Source organism: Struthio camelus, chromosome 3 (genome assembly GCF_040807025.1).
Source record: "Struthio camelus isolate bStrCam1 chromosome 3, bStrCam1.hap1, whole genome shotgun sequence".
Taxonomy (NCBI): domain Eukaryota; kingdom Metazoa; phylum Chordata; class Aves; order Struthioniformes; family Struthionidae; genus Struthio; species Struthio camelus.
In genome coordinates, this window is record NC_090944.1 from 59,370,348 (window position 1) to 59,391,389 (window position 21,042).

The 21,042-nt window shown below is 45.1% G+C and overlaps 1 protein-coding gene across 1 annotated transcript; it reads right to left on the reverse strand.

Moving 5' to 3' along the window:
• Positions 1-10,296: 10,296 nt before the first annotated feature.
• Positions 10,297-20,608, reverse strand: OSTM1 (osteoclastogenesis associated transmembrane protein 1). Its single transcript, XM_068937967.1, has 6 exons — positions 20,252-20,608; positions 16,729-16,843; positions 15,493-15,590; positions 14,255-14,419; positions 13,306-13,471; positions 10,297-13,000 (listed from the first exon to the last, which is right to left on the reverse strand). Exons 1-6 carry the CDS (start codon positions 20,606-20,608, stop codon positions 12,945-12,947), a joined length of 957 nt encoding a protein of 318 aa, XP_068794068.1. The 3' UTR covers positions 10,297-12,944.
• Between the last annotated feature and the right edge of the window lie 434 nt (positions 20,609-21,042).

The following is a 21,042-nucleotide window of genomic DNA, read 5'->3' on the forward strand; positions in this document are numbered from 1 at the left end:
GGTGGTCCCGGACATCATTAACCTGATTCCCCAAAGACAGAGACGCCAACCAGTGTGTCATCTCCCAAGGTCATGGCTGCTCCAGGAGGCCCAGGCACTCCAGACATCATTATCCTGATGCACCAGACACAGAGAAGCCAACCAGCGTGTTGTCTCCCAAGATCACAGCTGCCACAGGAGGACTAGGCACTGGGGTGGGAGCAGCTGGAGGAATAAAGAGTCCAAGGCGTAGGGTGCTTCTGCCTTGGTTTTGCCGTCTGCCCACCACAAGGCACGCACCGGCATGTCCCTGCCTCAATCTTTCTGTTTGTGAAACGGCCATGATCATTTCTGGCTCACCGGGGTAAGGGCAGCTAGAAGGCTCTCGCTGGTCAAGGATGCTCCCCCGGATATGTAGGGACAGGCTGCAGGGACGTGAAGCCTTTACTTCACTCATATGTGGAGGCCAGCACGGGGGAAGCCAGAAAAGTTGTGATTCAAGCAGCCAGAAAGAGTGTGGCTCCTGGGAGATGAGCGTCTCCACCAATTTGATCTTTAGGTTAGTTGATGTCATCCCGCGTGGGCTAAACGCCTGCTCTGTCCCCAGGAATGTATTGCTGGCAGCACAGAAACTCATAGCAGCATCAGCTGGGGACCTTTTTTGCAGGACCAGCCCCTCTGCCTTTTCCAGGGGCAACCCTCATCTTCCAAGGGGCAGCCAGCAGTCCTCACTTTCTCCTGGGGACCGGCGGACTGAATTAATCTATCCCCTGCTCATCACTTGTTTTCTGACCTCTGTGGGCCCTTTGTAAGCCCCGGACAGTGCTTGCTTGTATGAGCAGAGCTATGGTGCGTGTGCTAGGTATTACTGCTGCTCATGAAAGCTCCCCCAAAATGCGATTTACTTCTAAGAAATAACAAAAGCCAGGTTGCAGCAGGCAGACGTACTCTTACATCTTTCCTGTTTTTTAATTTCTTTTTTAATGACCTCTAAAATATTTTCCCATTAAAGCAAGATCTATTTTTAAGATACCAATGTCATTTAATTAGTCATTTTTCACGAGAGGCACATCTGACTGGAATTTATGCTCTTTTTATTCCTATTTAGTAGCATATACATTTTTTTCTATCAATGAGTAAGAAGAGGTCTCTTACACATATATGTAACAATGTCTGGATTTTTTTCCTCTTCTCTCATCTTCCTCCTCAGGTCCTGGAAGTGAGTAAATTAGACAATCTGTGCATGCAGAATTCACCTGTATGTCCCCGTTTCACTTATCCTCTGACTCAGTAGCGGAGCTAAGAGGTAACATGCTCTGAAATCAAGATGTACTCAGCAGGAAAAAAAATATATATATATATATATGTATATATTTTAGATATTTTTATCCGTCACTTTTATACATGTCCATGTTAGCTTATGCTTATAGTCTCCTTGGAATGAGTTTCCAGTGTGAAAAATGAGAGTTTCATGCTGTCATATCCTCAAGATAAAGCTTAATTTCTGTCCTGATTATATAAAGGATTGTACTATTCCTGCAGACCCCTCTGAGTAGGGTCAACATACACTTTGGAAAAAAAATGTGCAGATCTTAAACTGAAATATTCATTAACACAGCCCATAGCAAATAAGAATATATGGTTTTGTCTAGATTTGTCCGGATTTGTCTAGATTAAATGCCTGCAAGATTTCATACATGAAATGAGCATCGTTAGCTCAGACACTGGACGCGCAAGTCACAACCTGGCATCCCGGTTCAGAATGGCCACGCTGCCGAGTTCCTGGTTACAGGACAATTTTGCATACAAACTTTTAGACACAGCAGCAGCAAAACCTGTACATCTTAGAAGATGAAGGCAGGTGAGGGATCAGGCAGAGGCTGAAGATACCTCTATAAGCTTTATTCTTTGGTTTAGGTTACCTACATATTTGCCAGACAGCGGGCTGCTAGCCAGACGGGTCTGCTGCTCCAGCAGGTAACCAGCCTGCAGGTGATACATGACCCAGAAGAAGAGTCCTGGTCTCCATCCCAGCACTGCATTTGCTCTGCAGAGTGGATAGAAAGCAAAGAGCATACGGATTTACCTCTTAGTTTCTTGTGGGAGTTGCTTTTATTTGAACTTAAGTGAGTGACTATCCCTCTGAATAAGAAGCGAAAAAGTTGCCAATGTTCCCTAGCCACCTGGGGCAGGGTTTCATTAAGAAACCACCAAGAAAAATGACACCAAAGCTGTAATGAAGGGAACCGGGTATGGGAAGCCTGCTCAGTGGTGCCCCACTGACAGCAGCTCCCTGCTGTCCCGCCATTGCATGCTCCCCAGTGAAGCCCGTGAGGCTGGTCAGAAACAACCCCTCTGGCTGCAGGGCTCGTTGCGGATGCAAATTCCTGCGCACTGGCAACGCTGCTTCTCGGAGCTCTCTCAGCCCCTACTCAAGGTACAGCCAGTGATCACTGTTCCTGTTTGCGCCTGGGACGTCGCATTGTGTGCCCGAACGTGCTACACCAACCCCGGCAAACACCTGGTGCCTGTGCCCCTACTTATTTATAATATTCAGTCCCTGGGAATTTTGACTTAATGTTGAATGGGCTACTGGGAGGAATATCTCAGTGAAAAAAGCTGCTGTCCTAAGTGTTGCATTATCATGAGAAGCCAGTTGCCATCTGATGAAATTATGGGAAGCTGCACCCATCCTGCTTGAATTAGGATTTTGAATATTAAAGATCCATCGGGAACCACAGGGTGCAGAAGAGATGGTTAATATTATTCCACCATGTTGCAGCAGTGCAGAGCTGAAAGAACCAGCAGAGATCAGAGACTTCATAGCTGAGAGGCGTAACAGCAAGACCGGGGAGCACAGGAGGACTTGTAAGCATCGCTCACAGATTTTAAAGCCAGAAGAAAGAGTTACAGATGGTGAGGATGGTCTGGCTCAGAGCACCAGTCCCGGGTGTCCAGCTACCAACCCTTGCATTGACGCTCACAGCTTGTGGTTGAACTGGAGCTGTGGTTTGCAGTCTGCAGGGGCTCCCCAGCCTGCACTGAAGGGCACCACGAGAGGCGACTGGGAAAAGCAAGGTCACATCTGCGATGCAGCAGTCCTTGAACAGGAAAGTTCAAAGCTCCACTAGAGAAAGAGCAGGAGACGTAAGGCTGAGAAATATGAACTAGAGACCATTTTATGGCTGAACTTGACTAAGTATTTTCAAAAATACCTTGAAAGCAAAAGGGGAGCTACCTTCCTCTGCAACAACTAAGGCTCACAGGAGCCCACGTCCCACTTTCAAAGTGCCTTGGCTATAGGGATGCTACATTGTACTGCTGGTTGATGGAGCCTGCCGTATTTTGAAGGTTGGATTCAGACTCCCAAGTCACTAATGGGGAAAAGTTTTTCACACATGGTTATAATTTTTCCCCTCAGAAGTCCTAGCTGTTCCCCCATGGATGCCGAAGGTGCAGGGCCAGCCCTCACACAGAAACACGGGGAAAGATGCTCAGTTCCTGCCACGTCCCAGGGCAGAGGGCTCAGGGTGCCCTTGCAGTGTCACCCCATACCATGGGGGGACGGCCCAGCACTGGGCCCTGGGATCCCTACATCCACCAGTCCCACGCTGATGTCTTGGGCAATGTGGGAAGCACAAGTCTGCGTTTTAGGAAAAGTCACAGTTCGCTAACAGCCCTTGGTATTTTTTTTTGAGATGAAACAGCTTACAGTTGCTTCACTGCACTGAAGACTATTTTTCTATTTATTATATTTTTCCCTCCTTCCCTGAACATTGCTGTTAAACGTGGAGAAGAGCCTCCACTTGTGGTCATTGGTGAGCTGCTGCCTACGGCCTTTCCCAGGAGATGCGGCTGCGCGACACTGCAGGAGCAGCTGGGCACATGCTGCGCTGCTTGCTGCAAAGGGCAGTGGGCTGAATATCATTGAAATGAAGAGGAACGTCTCTCGGCCGTGCCAGACAGAGAGCCAACAGGCAAACTGAAAGCCAAGGAAATTGTTCCAGCATAAAGAAAAAAAAAAAAGCTTAATCTTAGTAAAAATATAGTCCGTGAACGCTGGCAGGGTCAGGGTCAGATTGGGTTACGTGTTGTATAAGTCCCCATTATACAAGCTAAGGCAGAGCAGAGACTTTCCAAGGACTATTCAGTCCTGCTTTCCCTTGCTCAGTTTTGCTGTTGCTCATTCATTCATCTTTTTCTAGCTGTCCCTCCTCCAGGCATTCGCTGGGACACCAAACTCACCAGCCCAAGCGCCTCCATTGCCATGATTTAGGAGATCACTTACTCTTAAATAAAATATGAATCTGAGAGTTTATGAGTGGACCTAAAGTAACTCGGTGAATGGCTGCCAATAACAGTGTGTCCTTATATACTGCTAATCCATATAACAGCACAAAAAAAAAAAGTATATTAGATACTAGTGAAGCAGTCTGCTGTAAAGCAAAGCAAAGCAATTAAAGCACAGGGACTAGACGCAAGCATCACTTCCACCCGTGCAGTCTGGGCAATGCCAGCAAATGGGGCTGAGGAGGCTTCTGGTAACTGAGAAGAGAGTCACAGCCCTCATATTTCATAGAAATAACGATTCACCACGTGACTAACTTTAAACCCGTTGTTCAGGAAGCTACTTTCCCTCAGCCAGCATACACGCTCCGTTCAGCGCACTCCAGCCCATTCAGCTTGAGAGTCTGTTTTCCCATGAAAAAGAGTCTTATTGATGGCAAGCTACTGTCTTTGCCATTACTCACCGGCCCTCTCTTTGCACCCCAGCACTCACTCTTCAGGCAGATGTTCTGGAAGCAGCTCTGTGTTATTTTTTAAATGGAGCAATGTAAAATAAGGCTGCTCTTCTTTGCAGACTTTCAGAGTGCGTTTCCTCCTGCAGAAATAGCTGCTTTGAATCCCTCGACTCTCCCTTTATTAGAACATTTTAGCTTCTCAGTACTGATCAGCTGGAGGAAAAGCAGTGGGCTCTAGAAGATAGATAGATGCACTTTCTAGAGTCAGAAACACAACCCCACATTTGAAAAACTCTTCCAGGACAGTGCAAACACACTACTTCTGACATGTTTCTCTTTTCTGCAATGTCTGAGAAATTGCCCTCAACTCAGCCTGCTTCTGCAATCCTTTGAAGCTCCTGTTTGATGGCAACATCCAAAAAAGCTGCTGAAACATATACATGTGGCTCATTATAGTCTTTCAAAGAAAAAGAAATATAAAATTGCACTGCAGGCAGTGTCCCTGGAAAATTCCATTTTTAGAATTAATGAAAACATATTGACGACCTATTAAATACAACTTACTTGTTAATCAGCCAAAAGGGAAGGTACTTATCTAAAGCAATCCTTTCATCACAGAGGAAAGGCTCAAACCCCTAACCTAAACCCACTGAATTTGGAGACTTGCACTTAATGACTGCTGCTGTAGTAGGAACACAGGTCCAGAGTTTTACCTAAAAACTGGAGAGCTTACAGTTTGCAGACTTTGAATTCGGCACCTGGTGCAAATTAAATAGAGCCAGGCATAGATTAATCTTGGATAGCTGAATTTCCGGGAAAAACCCACATCCTTCAGAAAGTTAGGCTTGTAGATCCAGGGATGCTGCTGCATCTCCTGCAGATATAGAGGGTTTTTTTTTCTGCAGGAGGTGCTCACAGACAATAAACAGAAGTCAAGAGCTGGTCAATTTGAGGACTTTTTACAGGAGCAAAAATGACTGTGTAGCCTTGAAGGGACTTGGTTTGAGAAATCACATGAACTCTACCTGCCAAACTCCTTCTCTCTGGGTTCAATCGGACAAGCTGTCATTCATCCCTCATGTTAATCCGTTATACGCTTCCACTGTCCGTTTTCCAGCAGCTCCTCATTCCCCCAGCAGGGAGAGATGCACGCAAGCTGAAGAAGTGATTCTTGTTAGAAATCAGTATCCTCAGGTTTTAAAAACATATGTTCTGCCACCACATCCTCCTCTTTCAATTCTCAGGGGCCATTCAATTTGGGACCAAAAAACACCAAACCAAACCAAACCGACCCCCTCGCCCACACACACAAGTTTGGTTAAGGTAGCTATTTTCCCACCAGAGCTCATTCTCTTTTCATATCTGTTATCTTCTCAATTATGACCTAGTTGTTTTACCACCAAGTGAGGTTGTGCCAGCATCAGTCCTGTCAGCACTTCTCCAGCTCAGCCCCCTTCTCTTCCCTTTGGAGAAGCAGAGCTGCTCTACTTTCTGAGGACCAGCAGGTGAGGCTAATCCTGCCCATGCCCTAGGCACGGTAGACATACCAGTAGTGCTCATTTTCCCCTGCCCCTTTTTAAAATTGCTGCTTTGAAAAAGCCAGTCATCCCCACGTTTATCCTAGCACTCCTTCTTGCAAATACAGGACACCTGCTCCTGCAGTGCACATTTCCTGCAGCACAGAAAATTGTGACCATTTCAAATGCTACCTTAACAAAAATAAAATAAAATAAAATAAAGTCCAAGAGAATATTCTGACCGCCAGTGGCTGCTCTCTCCACCTTAACCAAGATCAATTTGACATAAGCCATTCACTTCATGGTTAACCCCGGAAAAATCCTGCGGGAAATATAAACTCATGCATTAATCCTGCTCATCAGTTTGGTTCCGCTTAGGTCTGGATGAAGGAGCTGCCGTGTTGCAACCCAGACCCAAATTTACTGCTTTGTGTGTTTTAACACAACAACGCTCCAGAGCCCTTGGTGATCCTCCCACAAACTCTTTATTGCCGAGGAAAGAAAGAGACAACACTGTAAGTGCCGAGCATTACAATGAAACATAATGCAGCATTAAAGTTGCTCTGTGCTTAATGCTGTGGTTTAAGCAGCTAATCTTGTTTCGGTTGAATGGCATGTTCATTACAGCAAATAAATCAGTAACGTGTGGGATTACTGAGGAGGAAAGACATATTAAACCAGTTTAGGGCATCATATTGATTTTTTTTTAGTGTCCGATTTAGCTTGGCGTTTTTCAACAGTCAGTTCTAATAAACGCTTGTATAGCAAAGATTAAGCAGGTGGGAATGTTGCCCAGAAAGAGTATTATGAATAACTTAAGGCACTGGTTTAATTGCAGCAATCCATGATACTAACTGTGCTGGCACCAGAGTGGAATTTTCAGTATTAAAAGTTAAAGCTTCAACAGAGCTACTAGCAAGTGTCTCTCTTCTATTACACCTTTGAAACAGCTTTCCAACATTTTCACCTTAGATGGGGCTAGGGGGGGCTTTCACAGTTCATTTAACTCATTCCCAGCACAATTTGTTAAGTCATTTAAAAAAAATAATGAGCAGTGAACTTGATGCAAGTTTGCATCTCTGACTCAGCAAAACATTACGGCACGGTCCTTGCTGTCCTGCCATCCGATCCTTCCTGTTCTGTCCTTTCACGTTTGCGAGGAAACCGCATAGAAGCAAAAAAGCGCAAACCCAGCTCACACTTCAAACTTCAGTCTCTTTCCAAAAACGCTGCCATACCATACTACATTCCTTAACCGCAGTTGCTGGCTGACGGGCTGCTGAGGCTACGGGGAACATGTTTTTTATTCAGACTTGTTTCTCCAAGCCGCGGCAAAGGCAGTGCCGGGGAGGTCGCTCTCTACACCCGCGCGCGCAGCAGGGAGTCTGGAGCGCGAGGAGCACACGTGGGTGACACCACAGAGCCCGGCGTAGCCAGCACGGAGCTGTGCATGCACAGCCAGAGGTCCTGAGCAGCCGATCCCGCTCTGGAGATGGCCCTGCTTGAGCAGGCAGCTGGACTAGGTGACCTCCGGAGGTCCCTTCTGACCCAAGTGATTAGGTGGCACCTGGGAAGTCCCTCTCTGCCCTGGGTCAGGGCAGTCTAACTGGGTCCCAGTCCCAAAACAGGGCCAAGAGGAGGAGAATTGCAGCTAAGGTTCAGGTAGAAGAGCAAAACAGCTTCTGATGCCTAAGGGCCTCACCACAGCTTCAGTAATGTCTTTGCACCTACAGGGAGTGAAACACTCCTATAAAACACCAGCAGCATTTGCTGTCAGCTAGCTTCCTGTCCCACACAACATATGCAAGCACCTAAAAGCAAGGACTCAGCAGGAAACACAGGCAGGAAAGTTTTGTTTTGGGGAAAAGTACAGTGTTCTCTTCTCTGTACAGGGCTGAAAGTAAAACTCCTGCAAAATTAAAACCCTTCTTTTCTCACCCCCTCCAATCCAGATGATGTACAAAGCTCTGTCTTAGCCTCAATGAACATCAGAGAAGCAGGAGGCCTCGTGGGTGCTCCCACATACTCACATTAGCCAGCACAAACCAGAGGTGCCCCAACTGGCTCCTCTGGCCTCCAAGCAACTTGTTGGGAGAAGTAGTTTGGACCAACACCATCCTTCAGGCAGAGCAGATGCAAGGGCTGAAGCTGTAGCTTAGACAGGCTAGCGGGTCCAGGTCCAGATCACGCCAGAAACTCTGCTGATGATCCACAGAGATGCCGTTATCTACGAAATACTTGCACTCCAAAAAGGTTAACATGCAACTGACTCTGGTCATCATCTAATACCCTCACACAAAGAGGGTAAAACAAGATCACAGTACCTCCATTTCCTTCCTTTACATATTATTTTTGCCTTGGATTAGACTAGGCTTTCCAAGCCTGCATTTCAGATCCGGGCACAGCACAACAGTACTCCTGCTATAGGCAAGTCATCCTGGCTGACTCCACCAAAGCAGCAACAGACACCGATGGCAACACTGGGAGAAGTAACACTTCAGAGGAGTTAGAACTCATTGGCTCTACTCTTCCAACGTGTAACTTTCCACATTGGTGAAAATGCACAAGGTACACCCTGGCTACAAATCCTGCACAGCTGGGCTTATTGAAAAACAGGCTAAAATGCTTTCACCCTCCCTAGAAGGAAAATTCACAGTAAACTATGACAGGAAGTTACCCATACATTCTGATTAGGAGTGCAATGACTTTGCTGATCGCACAGCTCTTCGTTCCACAGAAACTCTGTATTCAGGGCACGAAACCAAATGTATAAATTAGCAGAAATGCAAGTAGATTTGATGGCACTTGATTAACTGGACAGTGAGCACCAGAAGCAAAACATTATGAATCCGAAGCCATTTTGTGAATGTAGCAGGCATTTAACAAAGATGGAAAAGAGCAGCCATTACAAAAAAGCCCAAGTATTTTTGGTTTGTTTCATAGAAAACTCCAGTGTGCAGGGCTAAAGAGGTGCCCTCAGCTAGCTCAAAATAAGACAGGAGCCCTGTTGAGAGCCTTTAACCCAGATTATTTCAATAACATCCACATCACAACTCAAGTGTGGAGGCCAAAGAAAAGCGCTTCCTTTTAGAAACCTCAGAAGCAAGTGCCAGTTGCCTTTCTGCTCTTTGCTTCATGTCATCTGGCAAACACTGGCGGGGATCTGGGCTTAGCTGCTCCTGCTGCCAGTCCTGAACCTCACCTCCTCTAAGGTGCCAGAGCCCCCACCCTTTCCAGCTCAGTTGCAATCAAGGCCTCATTACACCTTCTCTTCTCAAGTTGTTTTAACTGTCTTTGAACCACCTCTCCATTCCAAACACTTCACCCCAAGTATATTTATAGACACCCATTTCCACCTTCTGCTACTATCTGAGCCTCTGCTCCGCTCATCAGGTAAATCCTGCACTCATCCTGCTTGCCCTTCCCTTACGCTTACTCTCTGTTAAACCCCTCTGTCTGGAATACATGCAACCAGAACTGTACCTAGCTCTCCAGATGCAGCTGCACCTCGTGCCCTGGCACTACTACTTTCCCAGCCTGTATAGGAGCCCCTTGCTCATGACAGATCAAGCTTTAAATCTGCCTTTGAGACATCTGTATCACATCACTAGTGCACGCCGATAAAGTCATGAGCTGAGATACGCACATCTCCTCACTGCGATATCATTTTAAGCTGATCTTCCAGCTGAACAGCAATTCAACCCTGTGACCACTGAAGCTGAAAGAGTGCCCCATACCTATTACTGACAAACGAAAACCTTCACGCAAAGAGAGCCAAATTATCCCCACTATCCTGTCCCACGCACACCCATCCAAGAAGCTCCTTTAGAACTAATGGCAGTCTTTCCATGTTCTTGGGCAGGTTTTGTCTGAGCTCAGACTGGAGTTCCTCGTTTGTTCTGTAATTCAGTGCAGCAAGCACTGCTTTGAAAATGTCTTTCCCCTCTTGTTTTCTTGCAAAAGGCATAAAGAATATAGCCAGGTGCTTCTAAACACAAACCCAGAAGGGCAAGACTACAACACTACTATAAATGGAGCAATTAAAGTAACCACACTGCTCACTGTTTATTGACAATCTTTATTAGAGCTGATTTTCAGTGTTTAGAGGTTTCCTAACACAAGTATAAATATACATTGAAGTGCTACCCCAGAGTAAGAAATCTTTATTTGCACAAAAAGATACAAACAACTGGTATTTCCAAGTTCATCCTATTTAGGACATGTAACGCCAAAAAGGCAAAAGTAAACCAAGATGAAAGATTAGCAGCAAAAAGAATTTTAGTTCTCCTTCACACAGTCTGTGTGCTCCCACATTTCTCTAAGAAACAGAGCGTAAAGACAATTCAGGTAAATTTATACATGAAACTGCCTACTAAAATTATAACACTGCATAAAGAAAGTTAATATTACAAAGTCTGGAAAAAAATAGGAGATGTAAGATTAAAAATCTCCAGTGTAAACTTTACTGCTGCTTTAAAACAGAAAACAACAACAAAAATCATATGAGTATTTCCGTTTGGCTTAGCAGCCAGGGAAATAAGAAAAGCTGGGTTTTTTTTTTTTTTTCATTAAGTGCTTAACCACCATATCCAGAAGTAATGACTTTCAGACCTACTTAACATGAATGTGCTCAAAAAGCCACTGCTTACAGTATAAAAGCAGTCATTCTGAAACGCTGCACATACAGATTGGCTTTATCTGCATGAATGAAAGATTGCTTTGAACAGCTCTCAATCATATGATGTCCCAAATCAATTTAATGCTATTAGGGAAGGCAGCTGAACAAGTCCCAGAAAGTTAAAGAATAAAATACAAAAATAATATCCTTTTTTTTTTAGGGCAGTGTGCCTCTCCCAGCTGTAAGAAGATAACTTTCTATTATTGTTACAAACTACCTAGGAAAAAAAAATAAATGTTGACCTAGTAATTCACATGGTTAACAGAGGGTGATAACCACTTCTTAGTGATAAAATACAAGAAAGCAATCATGAGGGTGGGGCCAATCACTAACACATTGTTTTACATAATACTAAACAGACTGCCAAACTTGAGTTTAAAACTCATACTATGTTCTGACTCAAAAAATCCCAATAGAATCAGTGGCTTGAAGGGCTTTAGGACTGTTTTGTTATATATTTATTTCAGTCTTTGTGCAAAGGAAAAGTTACACAGATTGAGTCCCAAAGCAAGTAAAATACAAAAAGCTGTTTGGTAATTTTTTGATATATCTCAGACACACAGGCTCCCAGAGAAATTTAATTTTTCAGCTAATATGGCCACTCATTTTTAATCTCACAGTTATAACACACACACCCCCCTAAAAATGGGAGCAAAGGCTCTAGCTTTCATTAACCTCAAGTGTAACTGTAAGAGTGGTTTCAATTCACCACTCTCCCAAATTAGGACCATCAAACACCAAATTGAACTGTGGGTATTGCTGCAGTAGCACTGTCCATCCCTGCAGTTATTCTACCACCTCTACCTCACTTTTGGAATCCTGCAAGGTTACATTTATTTACATTCACCTATTTCACAGGGCTAATTTTTGAACATGTTTCTTGAAAGTCAACAATTCCCAACATAGCCCTTCAGGATAGCTTTTAAGCTAGAGAATTCTCTAGTTCATTTACTGCTAAAATATGCGGTATCTAGAAAAAGGTAGCTTTTTCCCTACAGTGACAGTGTTCCTGCAAACACCTCAGTTTTAAGCCACAGCAAGCTGTACATGAGCAAATTCAGCATCTCCAGTGTCTTGACTTTACCTCACTTCTCCATAAAAGTAAAAAAAAAAAAATAAAAAAAATAGACTTTATAATTGAAAAGGGAAAGGAAACAACTCAATAAAGAGACAAACAGGGAAGCGTTCAGTTGCACAGGCAGACATCTAAAATAAGCCTCTGAAAATTTAACATTTGAAAAGCAATGATTTTAGTGGTTTAAGTGTGCAAGTGACTAAATATGCCGCCTGTTTCAAAGATAGCTGAATACTGTAGTCATCAATGATTACTATTCATGACTAGCACTGGCAGTTCTGTTGCTTTTGTTGCTGGCATTGGACATAATATATTACCACTTCCTCTGCATATTTCATGCCTTTTACAGAGACCATCACAATCAACTAAGCAGCATGGCTTTAGAGAGCACTATTGGAAACAGAAACTTTACTTTTTTTTTTTTAAATGGTCTCACATACGTCCAAGATCTGACAAGACTGAATATTACATGGAATTAAACATAACATTTCAAATAGAAACATCAAAAATTATTTCAAGCTTCTCCTGTCTGTGAGAATCACCTCGGAAAGACTCAGGATCTCAGACAGTTCAGAAAGGAAGACAACGGCACGACAGGCTTCTGTGAAATAAATACGAAAAATCAAAGAGGAAAAAAAGCATGCAAGGGAAGTGTAACAACTCTGCTGATGACAAGTACAAAAGCTTAAGAGTCAGGAAAACATCAGCTTCAGCCCGAGCCTGAAAAAAACCCCACAGATTTTTCAAAACCAGAGTCCATACAGTGTCACACAGCCCTGCCTTGTCATGTTTGTTAATACCCTCGCTTAGAAGTCAGACAGCATTTTGTTTAACTTGTGTTGCTCTGTATCATTACACTAAACCATAATTAACTCCTCTTTTGTGTCGGCCTCATTCCAACACAATTGTACCCACTGTATACCAGCAGCAGTTCTCAGGTTTTGTTTTGCAGCTCAGCTGTATTTTTCTTGGATGTTCACAAGACTGGCATTTGACTGGATACGCTTGGCTAGAAAGGGAAAAATTATATGAAAATTAAACACAAAGAATTCCACAAAACTAGTCTCTCCACTCCCTCTATTTATCAGACACAGACTTGCAAACAGCTTTCTGTTCACGTCCAGAAACTTCAATGAAAAGATATGGCTGCAACTCTTCACTACCCTTCTTCAGGGTACAGCAGCAGACTAATAGTCGCCATTAGCTCCGTCGGCACAGCTGCACGCAGATCTGGCTGGCCTCCCTCCCACAAGAGCCAAGAGAGTCCCTGGCACCACCCAACTCTAACAGTGAAATGCCAGCAACATCACTTACGCAAAATGAGTATGCGTTTCTTCTGCTTTGAGTGAAGGAAGCTACTAAGATAAAAAACAACAGGTAAGAAGAGAATGAAGGATGAAACCGCAATCACTGGGACTGTATCGCTGCAGGGAACAGAACAGTTGAAAGTCCTGCTCCAAAGCTTCCGAGTGATGTTCATCTAAAAGGAAAACATGAACAAGCGGTGAGAGAGAGCACATGCATCTGCTGTATAGCAGAATACGATCTCAGAAAAAAAAAAAAAACAATTTAACACATCTCCCCTCAAAAGCAAGCAGAAATGTAGAAACAGACAACTTGAATGAAGCCACAGCTTCAGATCAAAACCTTCACAGGCTTCAAAAAAAACTACACTCAGATATACTGTAGACACTGCCACAAGCCTGTTCCCCTGAGAACTTGCTGACAGCCTGTAGAGAGGGTTGCTAATCTCACACTTTCAACAACTCTTTGTTTGCCCAACTGCTTAAAACCCCACAATATAACAAAGCTTTTTCCAGATACATGTTGCCAATACTGAAGACTCCTGGAACGGAGCTGCAATAATAAGGAATCAACTATTACAATGACTACAACAATAAAGCAAAGCTTCATATCAAAAGCCAGAAGATTAAGAGACTTTTTTGAAAGTCCATCCCCCCCTTACAGTAACAAGAAATTAGCTACTCAAACTGCAACGTGCTCAAGCAATCAGGAACTTTTGCCACGCTCCTACTGCTCTGATTGAGGACAGAACCTAACAAACCAGCCTCACTGGGCTAGCTTTGCTTCTGGGAACATCCTCTCCACATGAAATTAGCCTGTTAAAGGTACTGCTGCCAGTACCTTTCCAAACTGAAAAGGAAAAAGTGAACTCTAGCAAGACAAGTGCAAACAGCTCAGATTAATAAAGAGCTCCAGAGCAAGGTCCCCCCCCACCCCTTGGGCATTAATAAATACTTACTGCATCTTCCACATCAATACACAAGTGCGCCGAGTGTCCTGACTCACCACCTTGTCTGTTCATCCTCTGTAAGTTGTTATACAGGTCATTCAACATTTTGTAGGTGGCATTGCAGTTTTTACATACTTCTGTGTAGTTATTTGGCGACAGATCGATAGTTTGTCCCTAGAATTATAAAATAGCATTCATATAGAGTTTTAATGCATTATAAAAATCCTCAAAACTATCAACTCCCAAGAAAGAAAAAAAACTGCTAGTATTAAAATATTATTCTGGAGCCACAGATCAGGTTTTCTATCACTGTTTTTTATTTTTCATTTGCTGATAGCTAAAAAAACCCTCGTTATTACTGTGCTGTACTGAAAGCAATACACACAGGCCTTCACTGCCATTGAACGTTAACGCAACACACTTGAAAACAAAACTACAATCTCTAAAGATATTCCAACCCAGTAATTGCTGCATCACCTACCCAAGGTAACACACTGGGCTATGTTCTAGTTTGAACACAAAGTGATTAACAGACCAGTCCCATGGCGCTCCTGGCCAAGGCCTATAAAGGCACATTTCCTAGAAATCATTAATTAATGAGAAAAAAGGAGACAGTTTTCTCAGAGCCTGTCCTGCACCCATCGTTTTCCCATTTTCACTATTGAATGACAACCTAGCTAGTTTCTGACTGACATGGAATATGCAGTTTCTGAGGATATTTAAGGCATTTTCTTTGAGGACAATTACCACACTTATTTCACAAAGCGAAACATATTGCCTCTGTAATATGAACAAACTTTGGCTATCAGCAGTCTTACTGGTTAAAAGAATTGCTATGATGCTTTAGGGTAGCTGGTCTTTCTGGACTAGAATATATTATGAGAAAGTTATTAAAAGATTGAAGTGAGAGGACAACAATTCCACAAAGAGGCAGAAAAAGACAGCATGCAGAAATGACGTTACTTACTATATAATTATCAACTATTGTGAACTCAAATTCTGATGTGAAGTAGCATTGCAATTACACACAAAATGAAGTCAAGGTGAACATCAATTAGAATTAATTTCAGGCTCCCAACCTGTAAACATCTGCATTTTACAGATCATTGCTCTACCTGCCTAAACTGCCAGTGCGTTTGCGAATTTTATTTGCCTAACATGTATCCACTGAAACTCCTTCAGCATAAATAAGATTTTACTAGCAATTAGAGGATTCAGTGCTTCTTTTAAATATACAGCATAAATACCTGAAGGTTATGTTCAAAACATGTCAGAGATTTATTGAATAAATCCAGGAATTCTACAGTAGAATTTGATAATCCCTCACTGCTGTTCTTTAGGCAATCTGTTCAAGAGAAAGAAAAACATCAGGATATTCTAATTTCTAACATTTCCACAGCCAACAAGTCCCAGACACTCCACACTTACACAAAGAGCTCTCAACTATAAAAGAGAGGTCTAGTCAACATTGCATTTTCCTTAGCTGCCCGCCATTGATGTCTCAGACCTGCTGACCTAACTCGTGATCAAGAACAGATTTCAGAATTAATTGGCCTTGATTAAGTGAAAGATGAGGACCACCATCAAGAACTTTCTGAAGAGGGGATCTGAATTATCTTTGGGCTTTAAGATGAAACAAGACATTACTTTTATTTTCTACCCCACAAATCTGGCTCTGCCCAGCAACATTAACAGCCGTTATGTGAAAGGAGAAGCAACAGAAGCAGAGATGTAACGCAGAACATCCAGGAAACAGACAGATCATGAACACAACAGTAGAAATCAGAGCAAAGGTTATTACTGTTTAAGAAAGGGGCTGACCCTTTCATTGGCTTTGAAGGGATCCCTGGGACTTTCCTCCTAATCACAGACCCACTCAGCCCACCACTTTCTCTCTTTATGTCCATCTATCCCACTCCAGGCACTCCGACCAGCTAGACCTTTGAAAATCTTAATGGCCCAGGACCTCGGATGTTCAGCAAGGGCCAACACCCTAGACAATCCTCGAGAAAGAAGGGAGCACCCCCAGTGTTGAGGGTAGGTGTTCAGCTGGACCCTGGGAAGGCAGCACACAGGTCACAGCTTAAACACGGCAGAAGAGCAGGATCCACAGAGTGCCTCCTTTACTGCTTTTCCTGTCCTCACAGAGCCCAGAGCTGCCAGCGGAAACCACCTCTTCTGTGCTATCAAGGGATTCTAGCAAACCCAGCATGTTTAGAGCTTAGCTCCGTGGTGCTATTCACACTGTATTCTAGCACACCTGTTAGCACAGCACTACAGGTCACGCATCAAAGGAAGAGCGACCAAGACCACAGCTTTAGCAAGAAGCGTGGCACAGCACCATCAGAAAAATACCTCCAGGGAGAGATGCTTGTTTAAATAGTATGGCAAGCAAATCCTATACAGTTCTGATCTGAGCAAATTTTAGCAAACTTAAACTAAGATATAACAAAAACATGAAAGCTACAGAACGAGTCACATACTTGCACAGTTGGCTGCCTCCCAAGTTTCATTAAAGAACTCTGAAAGCATCACAACCACCTGCAGCCTATCTGAGGTCAAGATGCTTTTGGCACAATTGTGGCTCTCGGAAGAATTCTGGAAGAAAAAGAATTAAACATTATAATCATGAAGAGAAAATTCTGAAAAATGTTTTAAGCAAGAACAGCTAACAGTAATGTTTCATCACACAGAGATTCCCAGAATAGGCAGTGCAGAATCAATGCAACAATAAAAAATCTTTTGTTCCTCTAAATCATATTGTGAGCAATACAGTTTACTTGACAAGGTCTTTGAAGACTTACTAGGACTGCATGGAAGTCAGTCAAAAAAACATACCAAAAAAAAAAAACGCACCGAGACAGAAGCCCCCCTCTGCCAAATAGTTCATATTTCTGCACTGCTGCCCCAGAAAACAGCTCAAGTCACGCACAGCCAGAGAGAAGTACAGGGTCATTCTCATTAGACTGAAGGTATATTCTGAAGCTGAACCAATGCAAATGGTCTCAAAACAAACAAACAGGTAACAAAACACAGTGTCCAAAATGCTGAATCAGTGTATTGTATCAGCAGCAAACTTTCTCCAGGTCCAGCTGCACCAGGAATGTAATCCTCACAAAAGCAGCCATTCCTGCAAGCCTGTTATCAGACCAAACTCTTTCCTTCAGTAGGTCTAGGTGTGAAGCTGATCCCATCCTCAGAGCAGAAAGACTGGTGGAATTCCCAGAGCAACTCATTCTCTGGGTCAAACTAAAAAATTGCATAGTGAATAGAAAAGTAGTGACAGAATAAAAATTAAATGAAGTATCCCTATTGGAATTTAGAATATTTTTCTCCTTCAAAGTTTTAATTTCTTTTTCTCCTCATGTCATTGATCTACAGCTGTGATCTCCAGTCAGCTGACTCCCGTGCTCCAGTTCCCGGTTTCTAGCTGCTAAATTGACTTAAGAACTCCTCAAAATTGCCAAAAGCCTCTTTAATAGTCATAAATGCATGGACATATAAGAAAAGCATCTGTCTAATGAGAAACAGGCTACCCACAAAAGTTTAGGAAAGATCCAATTTTCACTCTCCTTTGTGGAAACAGGTTTATTTTTGAAATAAATAAGAATTTTCCCTTTGAGACCCAACTGCAGAAACCTGTACTACTGCCATATCTGGTAACTCCTACTTTCATTCACTTTCAATTCTACTAAATGACATACAGACATGCAAGAAAGTTGTTTATGCAGGAAACCCTCTGGTTGCTTCATGGAGGCCTTTAACTGTGAAACTTCCTCATCAGCTTGACTCGTGAGCAAAGAAAAGCAGTTTAAATCCTAAATAGGATATAGTAGACCTAAATCATTCCCTAAGGATGTTTGCCTAACTTACTATTAAATAAGCCTGATGAGGAGGAGGATTTTACATCGCAGAGATGTCCAAAATTGAACATGGCTACTTCTTTCACATCATAGCATAATTATCGCACGATGGCCAAGAAAAAAAAAAAACTTCAGACAGATAACCCATTACTTTCGATTGTGGATTCAGGTCAGAAGAGGTCACCTCTTCAATATATTTGTTTAGTTAATCCATTCACAGAAGGAAAGCCAAGCATTCTCCAATATAGATTGGTCTTTCAGAAGAAATTATTGAACCAGCCCCCTGCTCCGGGCTGCCAGTACTCAAGAACAGCACCTGCAATGGGTTCATACATACTGAAAGTACTGGGACATATTTGGCAACCTACTCCTAGCCCAAACCATTGAGCTGAAAGCATCCAGAGATTACTTTTTGCTTCCTGAATTGTACTGCATTTCAGTAGAACTCTATACCATTCTTGAGGCATTTGAGACCCATTAAGATGTCATCTAACGGACGGATAAAATTAATGCTCAATTTCTCACTTTTACATTACCAAATCAGAGGTATGGAACAACTTCCACATCAGAAGCAATAAACAGATTACAACTTTCCAAACCAAAGAAGAGGCATACTGGCTAGGTATTTGCCCTGGAGAAGGCAAATACCATACGAACATCCCTTAGCTCTTCCAGTACAAGAAACAGGGGAAAACTGGCAGGCAACGCATCAAAACCAAACAGAAAGTGATACTCCTTCACATGACTGGTACCTAAACTGTGAAACCATTTGCGACAGTACACTGTGGTGCCAAAAGTTTACATGGGTTTAAACAGCCATAGATTTTTCATGTCAATGCCAATTCCAAATAAACATCCAGAAATCTCTGAACCAGAAGCATATAACCTGGGGACAAGCTCTCTCTTCCTGTATTCTTCTCACTCACTTCTAGCCATCAGCTGAGAAAGGATAAAGGGCTACAGGGACCTTTGATCTGATCCACTACGGCCATCCTCCCAGCATCTCAGAGACTTTTACAAATAGGTAAGCAGTGTGACCTTAAAAAAAGTTTCCAATACACAAGATTAGTAATAAACTACCTCCAACACTGAGAAATAAAAAGAAGATTAACAGGCTGGAGGGCATAAATGGAAGAACTGGCTTTCGTCAGAGTTTCCCATTTTTAAGATCCACGTACTCTAGCAAAACCTCAGGATTTCTAATTTGCTGCCATGCACTCATTAGATTTAGCATTAAAAACACTGTGATGCAGTTTCCCACGCAGGATATGGATCACTTGCCAGAACTCTAAATACCATCTGTTTTCCATAAAGCCCAACATACCCAAGCCCTGTCAGTGGTACTCATGAATGCCATACAACTACCTACAACAGCGGGAACAGCTCAAGGTCTTCCGCTGACACAAAGGAGAAAAGCTTGTCTCTCCAGACGGAGCTACCTGTTCCACCGTGGGAGCAGGCTGCCCAGACCACGCTGCAACACAGAAGCAAAGCAGAAGCCAGCTCTGACCAGCAACATGCTCCCTGAACACACCCCCAGCCCTCTGCCAAACTGCACTAAGCACGCGCACATCCTCAGGTGGAGTTCAGAGCATGGGAACTGACCTCACATGCTGGAGATACGGCTACGCAAAACTCTGGGGCCCTGTTCACAACGTTACCGTCACAGGTCCCATCACCAACTGCACCCACGCACGGCCCGTGCCTCCGGCATTAACTGTATCACCTCTCTTTGCCTTCCACACGTAAGTCAGGGCAAGGGTTCTGGAAACGACCTGCTGCCACATAATAAGAGTTGCGAGGAAGGATACAGCAGCAGAACCATGCAGTAGACCCCCGCCCCCCCCCCCACAATCTTATGAAGGACACCTCTTACGCAAAAGGCAAAGCTGCCGGTAAGCTTTAACAAGGCACGACCGAAAACACCTGCGCAGAGCATCAAGAAAACAAGCAGGAGACACGGGCCGGACGCCAGCGCGAGGGCGGCGGAGCAGGCGGCGCAGGGCGGGCCCGTCTCCGCGGCCCGCAGCCCTCACCGGCCCCCCGGCCGGGGGAAGGGGCAGGCGACGCCCCGGCCCTCTCGCTGCGCCGCGGCGGGGCCGGCCGCCCTCCCTCCGCCCCCCACCCCCCGGCGGCAACGCACCCCGACGGCGCGGGCGATGGTGCCGTACTGCGCCAGGAGGCGGCGGTAGTGGCGGTGGCAGGCCTGGCAGAGCCGCACGGGCCGGGCGCGGCGGCCCAGGCAGCCGGCCAGCGCCGCGCTGCCCTCGGCGAAGGCGGCCAGCAGGCGGCGGCACTCGGGCTCCAGCTCGGGCAGGTCCCCCGGCAGCCCCGCGGCCCGCAGCGAGGCCGACAGCTCCTCCGCCTCGCCCAGCGCCTCCAGCGCCAGCAGGTGGCGGCGGTGCCGCCGCTCCTCGCCCGCCGCCCCGGCGGCGGCGGGGCCCAAGGCGAGCGCCAGGGCGGGCAGCAGCGGCAGCAGCAGCCGGCGGAGCGGCGCCATGGCGGCCGCGGCGGCGAGGCGGAAGCGCTGTCACGTGGCGGCGGCACGCCGGCGAGGCCCCGCCCCCGCAGCGCGCCCGGCGCGTTCGCTCATTGGCCGGCGGCGCTCGGCGGGGGCGGGAGCAGGGCAACGGTCGTGCGGGGGGCGGGGGGGAACCGCCTGGGCGGGGCCGCGGGGGCCAGGTGGCCGCGGGCGGGGCCACTGGGGGACAGTTGTCGCCAGCAGGGCCGTGGGGGGACAGTTGTCCCCTAGCAGGGTCACAGGGGGACAGTTGTCCCCTGGCAGGGCTGTGGGGACAGTTGTCTCCTGGTAGGGCCACAGAGGGACACTTGTCCCGAGCGGGGACATGGAGGGACACCTGTCCCCAGGCAGGGCCGTGGGGGGACAGTTGTCCCTTGGTAGGACCGCGGGAGGACACTTGTCCCCTGGCAGGG

Excerpts from the sequence above, each read along its gene's own strand:
- OSTM1 (XM_068937967.1), bottom strand. The coding sequence starts at position 20,608 with ATGGCGCCGCTCCGCCGGCTGCTGCTGCCGCTGCTGCCCGCCCTGGCG. Across the intron at positions 15,591-16,728 it reads GGAGGCAGCCAACTGTGCAA|ATTGCCTAAAGAACAGCAGT; the intron begins GTATGTGACTCG and ends TCTCTTGAACAG. Across the intron at positions 13,001-13,305 it reads GAAACGCATACTCATTTTGC|CCAAGCGTATCCAGTCAAAT; the intron begins GTAAGTGATGTT and ends TTCCCTTTCTAG.